We start from the raw sequence: 18,185 nt of genomic DNA on the forward strand, positions 1-18,185 counted from the left end.
GCCCTGACAGGGAATTGAACTGTGACCATCTGGTTCATTGGTTAATGCTCAACCACTGGGCCACACTGGCTGGGCTTGAAAAACATTTTTATAAACGATTGAAATCCACAAATTAACAATTTTACACAAGTTATATTAATAACTAATCTAGTTTGTAGATTTTGCCACATTGCTACAGGATTGGGAGTGAGCAGAAATATTTACAGCTTCTCTGCTGGCTTCAGTTTTGAATCATATATGCAGGCAACTGTTGACTGTGATGCTGTACTTACCACCAGTGCTAGAACAAGTGTCCGAACCTTCTCCCCAATCTCAGGTGAGATGTCATTGCCAAACTGTTGCAGAGTGGTGAGAAAGCGTTTTAACTTGCTGAGTTGCCGAGCACCACAGGTGGCTGGCAGTTGTTGATTTGTTAGTGCAGATGACGTGGAAGAGGCAGGACCATTGCTGAATCTTTGTGGTGGTGATGGGGCACCGTTCAGGGTAGGAGGAGAATGGTTGGTGCCATTGCTTACTGAAAGAAAGCCAAAGAAAGACTCAATGCAAAACACAAGAATCTTTGATATATCCTTCTTGTTTGCATTCTCCATTTATTCACTCCAATTTTGTAAAGCACGTGTTAAGAGTACACAAGACACTATTTCTTTTCTTTTTTTTAATATATTTTATTGATTTTTTTACAGAGAGGAAGGGAGAGAGATAGAGAGCTAGAAACGTCGATGAGAGAGAAACATCGACTAGCTGCCTCTTGCACACCCCTTACCGGGGATGTGCCTGCAACCAAGGTATTATATTGTACATGCCCTTGACCGGAATCGAACCCGGGACCTTTCAGTCTGCAGACCGACGCTCTACCACTGAGCCAAACCGGTTTTGGCCACAAGACACTATTTCTAACCAACAAGATTGAGACATACTGTCAGTTAAAAAAAATAACAGAGTAACATAAAAGGTACTAAAACAGAAGAGTAGAGTACTACTAGAGCAAAAAGAAGGACATCTAATTCTTCTAAGTCTTTCATTAAAAAGATCACTAGAGCTACTGGAAAGAAAGCTCTACACTCAGCTTCAGCAATCCTGTAAATTAGTTGCAATGGTCTGCCATTTCTTTGTGTTCACAGAAAGGTCAACTGCCTCTGGAGAGCTGCCCTTTTTTGAAACAGCCCATTAGAATAATACATTATTGTGCTTTTATCCACTCTGATGCCCAGACAAGCTTTTTCATGCCTCTTTAGTGAAAGCATATGATTACATATTCTGAAATAAAACATGTCCACCCCCAAGTAGTCAAATATGGAGGTAAAAAGGACCAAATTTATATATACATATCCCCTGTGTAAGCTTGTGCAATAGTGTTTAAATAAGAAAATGCATATAGCACCTAGTACATTGCTCTAACTTGATATGGATGGGTAGTATCCAAATAGAAATTTTCTGCTTTATGAGGCTAAATGTTGTATGGGTCAATGTGAACTGGATGTAGCATGGGCATGGAAAGACAGAACACAAATTAAAATCTAGATATGTGTGTGTCTCTCTCTAGATTTTAGATTTTAAATTGAAGCTTTTGTTGTTGTTTTTAATATATATGTATGACTGAATTTGTTAAGTTATAAAATTTGTGAAAATTCAGCTTTAGAAGATACTGCCAAACAATTTTGTCATACTTAAACAATGTGTGAGTGTTCAGGTTGCTCCACACATACTCACCAACACTTGACAATTCTTTTCACTTTGAACATTCTTGTGGGTGTACATGGTATTGCTCTAGATTTTAGTTTGCATTTCCTGATGACTACTTAAGTTGAACACCTCAGACTTACTGGCTAATATATCAATAATTATTTTTTTAAAATATATTTTATTGATTTTTTACAGAGAGGAAAAGAGAGGGATAGAGAGTTAGAAACATCGATGAGAGAGAATCATCTATCAGCTGCCTCTGGGGATGTGCCCACAACCAAGGTACATGCCCTTGACCAGAATCGAACCTGGGACCTTTCAGTCCGCAGGCCAATGCTCTATCCACTGAGCCAAACCGGTTTCAGCAAATTCTTATTAGCTGAATTCTGTCCCCTATAAATTCCCATGTTGAGGTTCTAACCCCTCAATAGTTCAGAATGTGACTATATTTAGAAATAGGACCTTTAAAGGTTAATTGATGTCATATGGGTAGTCCCTGATCCATTATGACTGTTTTCCTTAAGAAGAGAAAGGGACAACATTAATGTGTTGGCACAGAGGCAAGGGCATGGGAGATTATAGCAAGAAGGCAGCTTTTGCAAGCTAAGGACAGAGGTCTCAGGGGATAAAAAATCAAACCTGCTGACACCTTGATCTTGGATTTCTATCCTCTAGAACAGTGTTTCCCAAACTTTTGACATATGTGTACCCCTTCTATAATTTTCGTAATGCTGAGTACCCCTCAAAAAAAAAATTTAAAAAATGGATGTATTAGGCACAGCGAGGCACGGTGCAGTGCATATCCCCACCAAACTCCGATGCAACACCTACCCCCACCAAACTCTTCCCGTACCCCTGGGGGTACGTGTACCACACTTTGGGAAACACTGCTCTAGAACTTTAAAAAAAATGAATTTCTATTCTTTAAACTACCTAGTCTATAGTATTTTGTTATGGCAACCCAAGCAAACTAATACAATATTCTCTTTTTTGTAAAGAGACTTATTAGCATGATCGTCCTGGAAAACTTTTATAAATAATTCAATAACTTTATGAATCTTACTTTAATTCCTATAAATCAATCTAACTTTAATTCATTATTTTAGAATTCAAGAATTTAAAACACCTACTTCCCAGACAAAGAGTATAAAAAAAATATAAGGACTATTAAATTTCCAAATGCCCAAATTAGCTAAGTACTATTCTCAGAGGACAAAAGCAATCTATAAAAGAAATAACCATGCCGAAACCGGTTTGGCTCAGTGGATAGAGCATCGGCCTGCGGACTGAAGGGTCCCAGGTTCGATTCCGGTCAAGGGCATGTACCTTGGTTGCGGGCACCTCCCCTGTAGGGGGTGTGCAGGAGGCAGGTGATCGATGATTTTCTCTCATTGATGTTTCTAACTCTCTATCCCTCTCTCTTCCTCTCTGTAAAAAAAATCAATAAAATATATATATTTAAAAAAAAAGAAATAACCATATATACATTTCTGAGATATTTCTCTTTTAATAGCCATTTTAAAAAGCTTGTGAATGATATATGCAGAAGGCTTAATGGGAGCCAGTCACTTAGATACAAATGTCACTCTGAATCACAAACTCAAGTAACTAAGAGTTCTCACACGCTGTAGGAGTAAATGACACTGGTCTGGGTCCTCCAGGATTTATTGGTGGGAGGGGTGGCATGGTGGGAGGTGAGGATCTTGTCTGTATCTTCACTTCCACAGGCGATCCAGGCATTGCTGGCACCCTTTTCTCAGGACCAACTGTAGAGAATAAAAGAAATGGAGGTCAGAGTTTTCTATAAAATAATAAAAATAGTGACAATAATTTGAAATACTAACATACTGGTATTTTCCTAGAGGACTGAGAAGAAAATGCTTAGTTTAATAGACTGAATAGTGGTCCTCAAAAAGATATCTACCTCTCAATCCCTTGAATTGTAAATGTTTCCTTATTTCGAAAAAGGGTCTTTGAAAATGTAGTTAGTTTTGAGAGGAGGAGATAATCCTGGGTTATCTGGTGGGCTCCAATTCCAATAGAGGCAGTCCGTAGGACTCGATGAACATTGTTTTGTGGTTATGTCGCCATCTCCCATTTATATGTTTTTAAAAAGTTCTGTCATTTTGACATATGTGCATATGTGCTTTATGTCTTTTATTATTTATTTACCACAAGAAAAGGTCAGGAATTATTTTTCTTTTAAAATTTTTTAGTTTCACTTCATTACTGCTGTGTATGTGCTCCATGTGAGTGACGTAGGTGCTTATGTAGATGGGTTCTGACTTATGGTGAAAATCGCATTATATCGCGCCATAGGAATGGCTCTCCAATGTAACCTGAGAACCTACTGTATAAAGGAACCCTCATGAGAAGAGCTGAAGAGATACATACACAAACAGAAGATTACATGGAGACACAATCATACAGAGAGGACACAGTGTGACAATGGAGGCAGAGATTGAATGAGGCATCTAAGGCCAGGAATGGCAAGGGTTATCAGCCAGCACTAGAAGCCAGGAAGAGTGGTATGGAATTGATTCTTCCTCTGAGGCCTCAAGAAGGAATCAACCCTCCTGATACCTTAATTTTAGACCACTGGCCCCCTGAACTATGAGAGAAGATTGTTGTTTTAAGGCACCCGGTCTATCGAACTTTGCTACAGCAATCCTAAAATACTGAAACAAGGCAACCAGGTCCAAGATTGATGAGAACAGAAAGTTATCAGTGAGGATAGTGGCTGGGAAAGAAAAAGAAAAAAAACAGTTTATAAATTCTGCTGCTCTCAACTACATTCTGTATAACTTCTCTTTATAAGTGAATCAAGTTAATAGGAGAAAAAAACTAATGGGGAACTATTTAGATCAGTAAGTATCAATAATCAGTTGTATATAAATTACTATGAGTGAAATACTAAATTTTTGTTGTTGTTGCTAATCCTCACCCAGGGATATATTTTTAAAATATATTTTATTGATTTTTTATAGAGAGGAAGGGAGAGGGATAGAGAGCTAGAAACATCCATGAGAGAGAAACATCGACCAGCTGCCTCCTGCACACCCCACACTGGGAATGTGCCCGCAACCAGTGTACATGCCCTTGACTGGAATCGAACCTGGGACCTTTCAGTCCACAGACCAACGCTCTATTCACTGAGCTAAACCAGTTTCGGCCCCAGGTTATTTTTCAATTGATTTTACAGAGAGGAATAGAAAGTCAGAAACATCAATGAGAGAGTAACATCGACCAGCTGCCTCCTGCACACCCCCTACTGGGGATATGCCCGCAACCCAGGTACATGCCCTTGACCGGAATTGAACTGAGATCCTTCAGTCCGCAGGCAGATGCTCTATCCATTGAGCCAAACCAGTTTCTTTCAATTGACTTTTAGAGTGTGGAAGAGAGGGAGGGGGAGAAACATATATGAAAACATTGATGTGAGAGACACATTGATTGGTTGTCTTCTGCCAATAGGATAGAACCTGCAACCTAGGTACGTGCCCTTGACTAGGAATTGAGGCTGGGCCCTTCAGTGTATGAGTGGACACTCTAACCATCAAGTAATACTGTCCTGGGCTAAAGCACTAAATTTTTATACATATCAACTACTCTAATAGGAAAAAAGATGTGGGTTCAACATTTTTAATATCAGGCATCTAAATGTCACTTATAAGATTTGTTCAAAAAGATGAAAAGTAGAAATAATTCTAAACCAAGCATAGACTACTTCACCCATGGAGATAATACATAAACAGTGTTTGATAACACTAGACAGCAACAAATTCTAGAAAAGATAAATTTTATCGATTATACTTAATGACATTAGAATTAGGACTGAGCTCATATATAAATAAGATTTGAGCCCTAGCTGGTTTGGCTCAGTGGACAGAGCATCAGCCTGTGGAAAGAAGAGTCCCATGTTCGATTCCAGTCAGGGCACATGCCAGGGTTGCGGGCTTGATCCCGTGTGGGGTGTGCAGGAGGCAGCCAATAAATGATTTTCTCTCATTGATGTTTCTCTCTCTCTCCCTTTCCTTTCCTCTCTGAAATCAATAAAAAATATTTTTTAAAAAGACTTGATTCTGAAGAGTAATATTTTAATATCTTCGAAGTAATTTTCCCCATTAAAGGAAACTTTTTATATACTTGGTTAATAATAGAGCCAAGGCTACCATAATCACCTTTAAATTGAGCTATTTGCCTTTCAGTAATTCAAAGTTTTTCACTTAAGTTCCATGTACTTATCCTCCAATAAATTCAAGTGAAGTACAAGAAATGGACACCAAAGGTTCAAATGAGAATGTTAAATCAAAGATTTCTTTCAGTGGCATCACAGTTGTAAACAATACATACAAGAGCATTCATGGCATGGCAATAAGCACATCTTCGCACATTCATGGGCATGGTCTAATGAGGGAAATATCCCCAAATATTATTTTTAATGCTTCAATTTGCCACATTTTTGGGAAGAAATATAATGAATGCAGGAAGTCAATCAAGGAAGCAATGTTCCTAAATTGCAAATTCCCCAACAAAAATGTGCAGCTCTCCAAGAGCCATGTGGGCAACACTCTGCCAGCCTTCCCCGTCTCTCTGTCCAGGACATGTTCTTTGTAAAATTGATGGTTGTCCTGTCTGATTAGTGGACTAATGAGCTGTTGCGCTTGCCTTTTTCTTCTTGACAGTATTTTCTCAATGCCCTTCAGAGAAAAGTTGACACATTTCCAGCACTTCCATCTGGGGCCCAGCTTTCTGGAGGACTGGGGACGGGGGTAGGGAAGGAAGGTACTGACAGTTGTCTCGCACTGTTATGTGTTGTGTATGGTGTGCAATAACCGAGAGGGAGCCTTTCTTCAGACCACCTGCCTTTACAGTAAGGGTGCCAAAGGCCTGAAAAGGGCTTAGCAATGAGGTGTGTTTTAACATTCAGTACATGGCAGAATGAAAAACCTCAGAGCTGCCCAAATGCAGAACGCTAAATAATATACCAAGTAAAGCTTAGATACTGGGTAAAACTTAGCCCCCAGAGTACTATTTACAGATTAAAACTACCCATCTCTTGTTGAGGTCACTATTCACAAACCTGCAACACTAGTTATTCCTCATGTTTCAAGCAATGAAAAAGCATGAGTACAGAGACTTAAGAGATTTGCTGTGAATCCTCATTCTGTTACTAATGAATTTTTATCAAATAATTTAATTTTTGTGAGTAAAATTTTCAACACTAGTAGCCTAGTGCACGGACTCATGCACACTGTAAGGTAATTAATTAGAAATTAATATTTTAATATTGCTATTCACCCTTTCTCTATAATAGAAGTGTAAGAGATTCAAGAAAATTAGTAAGATGTATACGGAAATAATATATAAATTGATTAATAAATAATAACAACAACATGATACAACAACACAAAGACATGATATAAAAACATTGATAAAAATAATGACTGGTAAATTGATTAAACTTATTCTAATATATCCCTGTATACCACATTAAGAGTAAAATAACTTTCCAAGTACTTGACTAATTCAATTCCCCTTGTGATGAAGTATTTACAACTTTAATGTTACACACTCTTCAAACTTGAGAAAGCAACATATAACTGACTGTCTCCGAAAACTGATTCAGGCAGGACTATTCATACCCTGTCTAGAGTTTGTCCTTGTGATTTATTAATAGTCACTGCAAATCAAATTCAACTACTAAGCCACATCAGCTGGGCAAAACCACATTTTTTTTAAAACAAATCAGACTCCTAACTAAAAAACAATTGGGAAGTTTTAAAGAGAATGATCTTTGGAGGCAGAGGCCAAAGGTATATAATTTTGGGTTTTTTTTGTATGTATAAACATACATTTATATGTTCAAAATCAATATAAAAAGAAATATTCCTTGCCTGTGTCCCTACAAACTCCACTCCATAGGTAACCATTTTAATTGGTTTCTTATGTATTCTTCCATTCTTTCTAGGTACAAATAAGCAAACATAAATTCTTATCCCAGCCCAGTTGGTATGGCTCAGTGGTTGAGGTTGACCTATGAACCAGGAGGTCACGGTTTGATTCCCGGTCAAGGCACATGCTCAGGTTGCGGGCTCAATCACCAATATGAGATGTGCAGGAAGCAGCCAATCAATGATTCTCATCATTGATGTTTCTATCTTTCCCTTCCCTTCCCTCTCTAAAATCAATAAAAAATATTTTTAAAAAAATTCTTATCCCAGCCGAAACTGGTTTGGCTCAATGGATAGAGTGTTGGCTTGGGGACTGAAGGGACCCGGGTTCAATTCCGGTCAAGGGCATGTACCTCGGTTGCGGGCATATCCCCAGTGGGGGGTGTGCAAGAGGCAGCTGATCGATGACTCTCTCTCATCGATGTTTCTAACTCTCTATCTCTCTCCCTTCCTCTCTGTACAAAATCAATAAAATATATTAAAAAAAAATTCTTATCCCAATCCCCATGTATATACAAGGGTAACATAGTTACATTAAACTGAACACTCCCAATAATGACCTCTCTTGTTCAATCCCTTTTGCAATGCACCAGGAAGTGAGTTCTATTCCTATCTCCTAAACCAGGCCAAGCCATAAACTTCCTTTGGTAATGTGATGGGAGTTACAGAGTGCCAGTTCTAGGCCTCTCTTGGAACCCTGGTTCTGCCATTAAAGCAAATCCAACTAGTCTACTGGACGATGACACCACATGGAGCAGAGAGAGATGAGCTGTACCATCTAAAGCCAGCTGAACCCCAAACATGTGAGAGCCTAACATAATGAGTCTGATCTGCAGCTAGCTGACTGAAGACATGTGAATGAGTAAGCACAACCAAAAGCAGAAATGTTTGACTCATAAGCAAAAAACAAACAAAACAAAAAGAACAACAAAAAACAAACAAAAAAAATCTACAAATTAAAAATGAAAAGCTTGCCAAAACCGGTTTGGCTCAGTGGTAGAGCATCGGTCTGCGGACTGAAAGGTCCCGGGTTCGATTCCGGTCAAGGGAATGTACCTTGGTTGCAGGCACATCCCCGGTAGGGGGTGTGCAAGAGGCAACTGGTCGATGTTTCTCTCTCATTGACATTTCTAGTTCTCTATCTCTCTCCCTTCCTCTCTGTAAAAAATCAATAAAATATATATTTTTTTAAAATGAAAAGCTTATTGTTTTAGGCTACTAAGTTTTAGCATGCTTTGCAATAGAGTAACTGACCAACAGAAACTAATTAATCTATACCTATACAAACTGTGGGTGGTTATGGACTTGTACTCCATATTCAGATTCAATTGCTCCTTGTGTTTTTTTTTTAATGGTTCTTATTTTATTTTATTATTTTATAATATGTCCCAAAATTATTAAAAAAAAAAAAAAAGATGCACGATATCTCATTGTGGATGTACCATAGTTTACTTACTCAATCCAATATTGATGAATAACTGGATTGTTTTCAATCATTTATAGCTGAATTTTGAGGCTCTCCAGATTCTATGCTGCTGACTACCTTCTATTTGCCAGGTTAGGGGTAACAGATAAAATAAGACAGGACCCTAAATGATGAGAAAACCAGATATATTCAAATGTGTACAAAAATACTCAGAAAATAAAGAAGTAGAAATGTTACTCTCTATTAACTCCACAGGAGTCTTTACAGACCATTAAGTAATTTAGTAGGAAGACTAACATGGGCTTTCCAGGCAGCACATAGGGAGAAAAGCCTGAAGGCTACAGATCTACTTTAACTAAAGATCAGAACCCACAGCATCTCTTTAACCATTGCCAAGAGTAGGTAAATATTCTGGAGTAACTCTCAGACAAGAAGCATTTCTTTCTTTTTTTTTTTTTTTTTAGACAAGAAGCATTTCCAGGAGGAGCAATTAAGATGGCGGCAGAGGTAAACACTAAACTGCTGCCTCACATAACAATTTCAAAACTACAACTAAAAGACAAAACGTCTATACCCAGAACCACGGAAAAGCTTGCTGAGTGGAAGTTCTACAACTATTGTAGAAGGAAAGAGGAAAGAGTATTGAGACATTCACAAGCACTGAAAAGCTGAGGTACGGAGGCGCTTGAACCAGGCTGGTGGTGGGCATTGCTTTTTTCTTTTCTTTTTTAAAATATATTTTATTGATTTTGTACAGAGAGGAAGAGAGAGGGATAGAGAGTTAGAAACATCGATGAGAGAGAATCATCGATCAGCTGCCTCCTGCACACCCCCTACTGGGGATGTGCCTGCAACCAGGGTACATGCCCTTGTCCAGAATTGAACCTGGGTCCTTTCAGTCCATAGACCGATGCTCTATCCACTAAGCCAAACCGGTTTTGGCAAGGGCATTGCTTTTTTTCAACCCAAAGGGAGACAAGCTCTGAAACCCAGTTTCTGGGGAAACGTGGGGGACCCAAACTCCTACGGGGAGAAGCTGGACTGTCTGCCATTGGGTTGGAAAGTGAGGGTGGCTTGCTTGCAGAGCTGTGTGCAGGAATAATTGTTTACTGCGCTGCAGCATGAGATGTGGGAATGCGGTCTGAGACCAGAGACGGCTAACTGACAGCCATTGCTGCTTGCCACACCATAGCCTAGTGACATCCTGAGACTACCCTACACAGTCTACAAAACAACCCAAGCTCCGAGCAGTGGCTTTTGCATATGAATGGCATGCCCCATTGCTGCTTAACCTAGCAAACTGCAGCCCTGGTCAGACAGCTCCAAAACCTCCAAACCCCAAACAAAGAGAAGAAAACTGTAGTTCTCGCTGTAGCTCCTGCAGGGTGGCCTCAGACAGTAGCTGACCTTCATCCCACTGGAGATCCAGAAGACAGTGTACCTAGTGGTCAGTGTGAGACACCAGATTTCAACTCCTCATATCCATAAATGATACATTTAAGAGGCAGACTCAGTGAGCACCAAAGCCCCACTGAAACTCCTGCACCATAAGCATGTCTACAGCACAGCAGTTCTTCCATTATAGACACAGCGGGTCCTCACAGCAAATTGGCCTGGAGGTCAATTCCTCCCAGTGTACCAACAGCAATCAAGGCTTAACTACACCAAGACTTTGAACTCAGCCCATAAAGGGGTGTACCAAGAGTGTCCACCTCAGGTGATTGGGGAGGCTGAACTATTGGCCCCTATACCACACAGAGCCACTCCATCAACCCAGGGAAGCAGCCAAAATGCGGAGATAAAGAAACATGTCATGAATGAAAGAAATGGAGGAAAGCAAACTATTGGAAATAGAGTTCAAAACTACATTTAATCGCACACCTAGGCTGGTTCCTCTGCAACCCTTTGCTTCTGATTACAAAGGAGAGATCACCCAGATTGGCTGGCCCTAAGAGACAGCAGGGGGAAACTGCTTTTCTGGAAGCTGAGAAACAGAGCAGGGAGAAATCATTCGGGACTCAGCTCCGAGGCAAAAAAACGGTATTGAGTGCCATAGAAAAAGAAGGCTAGAGCAGCCAAAAAGACGGGCATATCAATCCACAAACACTGCCACCTAGGGACTGGAGTACAAACTGTGTTTATTACTAGTTTTATTTGATCAAAAACCAAGAAACTAAGGAATCGCCATCTTAAAATCAAGGACTAGTTTACAACACTGAGGTGCAGCCAAACAGAATAACAGAAGAAGTGAATGGCCCTCACAACTGCACATTTTTGCTAATTTTTAAATTCTTTTATTTTATTTTCATTTTTTGCATCTTTTACTTAAGAAACAAATTTTTAACTTTTTTCCTCACTTGATTTTAACTTTTTAATTATTACATTTTTAGGTTCAATCAGCATTATTACTACTGCTATTTTAATTTTTTAAGTGCCATTTTATTTTCTCTTTATTTTACATTGGAATTAGTATTCTTCATTTTATGTTCATTTCTCCTTTAACATTGTTTAACCCTATCTCAACACGACCTTTATACCATCATTCTCTTCCTAACCTTCCCCCTTTTGCTATCCTGTTTATCTTAACCCTTTCCTACTCTTTCTGTCTCTCCCCTGCTAAAATTTCTACCCTACTTATATATCTAATTTCCAATCCCCTGTACCAAGTGCATACAAACCCCTCTCTGAGCTGTATTAACTAGCAAAAAAAAAAAAAAAAATTTAATTAAAAAAAATTGTTTTCCTCTCTGTACTTTTTAAAATATATATTTTATTGATTTTGTACAGAGAGGAAGAGAGAGGGATAGAGAGTTAGAAACATCAATGAGAGAGAATCATCAATCAGCTGCCTCTTGCACACCCCTACTGGGGATGTGCCCGCAACCAAGGTACATGCCCTTGACCGGAATTGAACCCGGGACCTTTCAGTCTGCAGACCGACGCTCTATCCACTGAGCCAAACCGGTTTTGGCCTCTCTGTCCTTTTGATGCAGTTTGTGGGAATGTTGATTATATTGTATTTTTATGCCTTTTAGTGAGAGTATTTTGCTTACTCTTTTCTCGTTGCTGTTGCTTGGTATTTTCTTATTTGATTTGTTTTTGTTTGTTTGTTTATTTTACTTCTGTTTTCCCTTCCTTTACTGGATATTAGTGGGTGTTGTAGATTGTATTATTCTCCAGGTACTGATGCCAGCATTTGCTGGGGTTAGTGGTTGTTCTATTGAAATTCTCTCCCCATATATATATATATAATAGTTTATTCCCCTTTTATCTCTTAGTCTCTTTCTTGTCTCTCTCTCCCCCTCTCTCTCTCTCTTTTTTTTTTTTTTAAATATATATATTATTGATTTTTTACAGAGAGGAAGGGAGAGAGAGAGAAAGCTAGAAACGTCGATGAGAGAGAAACATTGACTAGCTGCCTCTTGCACACCCCCTACTGGGGATATGCCCGCAACCAATGTACATGCCCTGAACCAGAATCGAACCTGGGACCTTTCAGTCCACAGACCGACGCTCTACCACTGAGCCAAACAGATTTCGGCTCTCTTTTTTTTTCTTCTCCTGTTTCCCAATTTCATTTTGACACACACACATATATAAATTTCCCTCCCCCCCACCCCATCTTTTTCTTTTCCTCCCTCCCTCTTCTCTTTTCTACTCTTCTTCTTTCTCTCCTATCCCCTAATTTGCCTTTCCCTAGTGGTCACCTTTATTGGCTTATTAATATCGCAAATACATTTCTGTTCAGTGCCTTGTGTGTTGTACTTGGTTGTGTTGTATTTTGTGCCTTTAAATCAACGCAGGAGAAAGAAAACCACATAACCAGACATCCAGAAAAGAGAGACCATGGACAGACAAAGAAATAGCCTACAAATGAAAGAAAAGCAGGCATCACCGGAAAAGGAAGTAAACGAGTTAGAGGTAAGCAACCTACCAGAGCAAGAATTCACCCAATACAGGAGAACCCAAATACATTAAAAAAAACACACACACAAAAAAACATAAAAAACAAAACAAAAAAAAACTTCTGGAGGACATTAAGGGAGATATTAACAGCAATACAATCATAGTAGGAGATTTTAATACCCCACTGTCACCCTTGGACAAATTATCTAAACAAAAAATCAACAAAGAAATATCAATCATAAATGACTCACTAGACCAGATGGAATTAATCGACATCTTTAGAACATTCCACCCCAAAGACACAGAATATACATTCTTCTCAAGTGCACATGGGACATTCTCAAAGATAGACCACATGTTGGGACATAGGCAAAGGCTCTTCAAATTCAAGAAGATAGAAATCATATCAAGCATCTTCTCAGATCATAGTGGTATGAAACTGGAAATTAACTACAATAAAAATAATCCAAAGAAATCAAACACATGGAGATTAAACAGCATGCTATTAAACAAGGATTGGGTTACCAGAGAAATCATGGAAGAAATTAAAAACATCTTGGCAACAAATGACAATGAAAACACAACAATCCAAAATCTATGGGACACAGCAAAAGCAGTTTTGAGAGGGAAGTTCATATCTCTACAAGCCTATTGCAAAAAACAAGAAAAAATTATAACAAATGATCTAACTCAACAACTCAAAGAGTTAGAAAAAGAGCAACAAGAAAAGCCCAGTGTAAGCAGAAGGAAGGAAATAATAAAAATTAGAGTGGAGATAAACGACATAGAGACCAAAGAAACAATACATAAGATCAACAAAACCAAGAGCTGGTTCTTTGAAAGGATAAATAAGATTGATGAACCTCTAGCCAGGCTAACCAAGAAACAAAGAGAGAACACCCAAATAAACAAAATCAGAAATGAAAGAGGTGAAATAACAACAGACCCCGCTGAAATACAAAGGATTATAACAAAATACTATGAACAACTCTATTCCAACAAATTGGACAACCTGAAGGAAATGGACAGATTCCTAGAAAAATACAACCTTCCAAAACTCAATCAGGAAAAATCTAAAAACCTCAATAGACCAGTGACTTGGGAAGAAATTGAAACAGTCATCAAAAAACTTCCAGCATGCTGCCATAAAAAAGAAGGAATTCTCATCATTTGCAGCAACCTGGATGGAATTGGAGAACATCATGCTGAGTGAAATAAGCCAGAAAATGAAAGAGAAACACCACATGACCTCACTCATTTATGGATAATAAAGAACATTATAAAATGATGAACCAAAAGATTGATATAGAGACAGTAAAGCAACAAGCAGACTGTCAAATTACGGCGGGGAGGGTAGGGAGATTTGGGGGAGATAAGAGATCAATCGAAGGACTTGTTTACATGCATATAAGTACAACCATTGGACACAAAACTCTGGGGAGGGAGGGCATGTATGGGGGGGGGGCAATGGTATATGTACACAGATAATAATTTAATAAATAAAAATTTAAAAAACAAAAACGAAACAAAAAAACAAACAAACCACATTTATAAGATTACACAAGAATCTTCTAAAAACCACCAAGAAACTTGATGAGACCTCTGAAGAGCTTAGTGAGACCTTCAAGGACCTTAATGAGAATGCCAAAAAAAAATAGAAAAGGACCAGTCAAAAATTAAGATTATACTATGTGAAATAAACAATAAACAGAAACTCAACTGTAGATCAACGTACCCCAAGAGTCAAACCAAAGATGTGAAATGTGAGGAAACAAAAAACACCCAACCAGAAAAACAAAAAGAAAAAAGAATCCAAAACTATGAAGATAGTGTAAGGAGCCTCTAGGATGGCTTTAAGCGTACCAACATCTGAATTTTTGGGGTGCCAGAAGAGAGAGAGCAAAATATTGAAAACCTATTAGAAGAAATAATGATAGAAAAAAATGGAACTTACAAATTCAGGAAGCACACAGAACCCCAAACAAGAGGAATCCAAAGAGGACCACACCAAGTAACATCATAATTAAAATGCCAAGGCCAAAAAACAAAGAGAGAATCTTACAAGCAGAAAGAGAAAAACAGTTGGTTACCTACAAGGGAGTACCCATATGACTGTGAGCTGATTTTTCAACAGAAACTATGCAGGCCAGAAGGGAGTGGCAAGAAATATTCAAAGTGATGGATGAACAGCAAGAACCTACAACCAAGATTACTCTTCCCAGCAAAGTTATCATTCATAATTGAAGGCCAGATAAAGAGCTTCACAGACAAGAAAAAGCTAAAGGAGTTCATCACCACCAAACTAGGATTATATGAAATGCTGAAGGATATTCTTTAAGAAGAGGAAGAAGAAGGTAAAGGTAAAAATTATGAACAACAAAAAGACATCAAATACATACCTACCAACAAGTGAATCTAAAAATCAAGTGAATAAAAAAGATCTGAAGAACAGAATGGACTGGTGAATAAAATAGAATCAGGGATATAGAAAGGGAATGGACTGACAATTCTCAGGGGTAAGGGAGGTCTGAAGGGTGCGGGAAAAGATTGGACAAAAATCTTACACCTATGGATGAAGACAATGGCGGAGGGTAAGGGCATGGGATGGGGTGGGGTGGGGAATTAGGTGGAGGGGAGCTATTGGGGGGAGCGGGGAAGGAACACCTGTAATAATCTGAACAATAAAGATTTATTTTATATTATATATATATATATATATATATATATATATATGTGTGTGTGTGTGTGTGTGTGTGTGTGTGTGTGTGTGTGTGTGTGTGTATATATATATATATATATATATATATATATATATATATATGGGGGAGGGGCCGAAACTGGTTTGGCTCAGTGGTAGAACGTTGGTCTGCATACTGAAGGGTTCAAGGTTCGATTCCAGTCACGGGCATGTACCTGAGTTGCGGGCACATCCCCAGCAGACAGCTGGTCGATGTTTCACTCTCATTGACGTTTCTTGCTCTCTATCTCTCTCCCTTCCTCTCTGTAAAAACTCAATAAAATATATTTTTTAAAAAGGTCACTGGCTACAGTGGGGAAAATGGTGAGATCATAGTGCAAGCAAAGACTACTTATAAGGTGTTTTTTTTTTTTTTTAATATATTTTATTGATTTTGTACAGAGAGGAAGGGAGAGAGAGAGAGAGTCAGAAACATTGATGAGAGAGAGTCATCGATCAGCTGCCTCTTGCACACCCCTACTGGGGATATGCCCGTAACCAAGGTACATGCCCTTGACCGGAATCAAACCTGGGACCCTCCAGTCCCCAAGCCGATGCTCTATCCATTGAGCCAAACCGGTCCCGTTACTTATAAGGTTGTTATAGTGACAGATGATTGTGGCCTGAGATAGGGAGTATCAACTGGCATGGTAAAAGGGGGTTGGATTTCAGAGATATCTAGTTAGAACAGGATAGAGTTAGAAAAGGATTTGTTGAATGATTAGATGTGGAAGATAAATTGGGGTAACATCTGGAATTACTGACCTAGATAGAGGCAACTAGAGAAGTGTATTTAATGGGAGAGATGAAGAGTTCCATATGTATTGAACATACTGCTTTCATGATGCTTCTGTGATAGCCAAGAGGATGTTCCAGTTGATAAATTCAGAAGTCTGGTGTTGAAAAGAATAGTCTGGTCTAAAATTGTGAGTTATCAGTATAAAAATAAGAAAGTTTTGGCTATAAGAGGTTAAAAAGATGTTATGTTTCAAAAACAAATAAAATGAATTATGCCTGCTGATTTTTCCCCTATTGACTTTTACTCCATATTCAATGTTAAGAATGGATAATTAACTATTATACACTAAATATTTGATCATACTTTAATAGTTTATTCCTCTTCTTCAATAGTTTTTTTTTTAGATTAGTTATAAAGTCAAATATTTACATATTTATAAGCCCTTAACTCATTACTTCCCTTGTTCTGTAATTTGTCTATAGTGTTCCACAGAAAATTTTGCTTTGCATTTCTCTGCAGGTGCTTTCTGTTCCCAATTCTAGAGAGCCAGGCTCAGCTAACCATGTCCATCTTCATTCTAAACCAATGCCCTTTTAGGATAATTCCACTCACAGGAAAATTATAAGACAGGAAAGAAGGACAGAAAAAAGAATATGGTAAGAAAGGTGTTATTTTCATAAACTGGAATTTTTTAAAAAGTTATCTTTATGAAATTTTTTTTATTAGTTTGTTAGAGGTGCCTTAAGAAAGTTATCACACACTGAGTGGCTTAAATTACAGAATACACTTTCTCAAAATTTTGGAAGGCAGAGGTGTTGGCAGCATTCATTTTTTCTGTGGCCTCTCTCCTTGGCTTGTGGGTGGCTTCTTCTCCCTGTGTCTTCATACATAATCTATGTACAAATTTCCTCTTCTTATATGGATATCCAGTCATATTGAAACACCCTAATGATCTCATTTTAATTTAATTGCTGTAATAAAGACTTTCTTTCCAAATTCAGTCACTTTCTGAGGTTTTGGGGTATTAGGACTTCAACATGTAAATTTGTGGGAAACACAATTCAGCCCCATAGTGGGGGTGGGAATGCTGAAGAAAGCAGATTAAGGAGGTTGACCAGATTTTCCTGAATTGACTTTTAGTATTCTCTCTTTCATTCATTCATTCATTCAAAAATAGTTGAGTAATTACAAGATATCTTACTGCTGAGAATAGACAGTAAATAAAATAAAAGTAAATAAAAGATAGAGCTCAAGGAACAATTCTACAGTTATTAGCCTGGAAGGATGGAGTTGCCATTTATTGAGAAGTGTAAAAATGTGAAAGAAAAATGGGTGGAAGGGTAATTAGAGACCAGGACTAAATTTTAAATGCCTATTAGATATTCAAATGGGGATGTTGGAATAGGCAGCTGGATATAAAAATATAGAGATGAGGCCTGGGGTGGGAAAGTCTAAGCTCTGGATTAATGGTTGTCAACTGATGAAAATATCGATGCTATTTAAAGCCTGAAACTGGATTATCTTAGAGGAAGCGAGTATAGAATAGAGGTTCAAGGACTGATCTTCAGGTACTCCAATTTTTAGGGATCAAAGAGAGGGGGGAAAAAACCTAAAGAGAGAGAGAGGGGGGGGGGGGGGATTGAGAGATTGAGCCCGGCCCGTGTGGTTGGGTGGCCACCCATGCACCAAGGAGGTCAGTGGTTTGATTTCCAGTCAGGGCATATGCCCATGTTTCAGGCT

The 18,185-nt window shown here is 38.4% G+C and overlaps 1 protein-coding gene across 3 annotated transcripts in view; it reads right to left on the reverse strand.

Moving 5' to 3' along the window:
• Positions 1 to 18,185, reverse strand: part of CBFA2T2 (CBFA2/RUNX1 partner transcriptional co-repressor 2) — a 140,997-nt gene that overhangs the window by 29,454 nt on the left and 93,358 nt on the right. For all 3 annotated transcript variants that reach the window (XM_036419849.2, XM_036419848.2, XM_045574754.1), the window contains exons 2-3: positions 3,306 to 3,449; positions 273 to 514 (exon numbers count right to left, since the gene is read on the reverse strand). In XM_036419849.2, coding sequence (XP_036275742.1) covers positions 273 to 514; positions 3,306 to 3,449 — 386 coding nt within the window. The remainder of the gene's footprint in view (positions 1 to 272; positions 515 to 3,305; positions 3,450 to 18,185) is intronic.

Source organism: Pipistrellus kuhlii, unplaced genomic scaffold (assembly GCF_014108245.1).
Source record: "Pipistrellus kuhlii isolate mPipKuh1 unplaced genomic scaffold, mPipKuh1.p scaffold_m20_p_6, whole genome shotgun sequence".
Lineage (NCBI taxonomy): Eukaryota > Metazoa > Chordata > Mammalia > Chiroptera > Vespertilionidae > Pipistrellus > Pipistrellus kuhlii.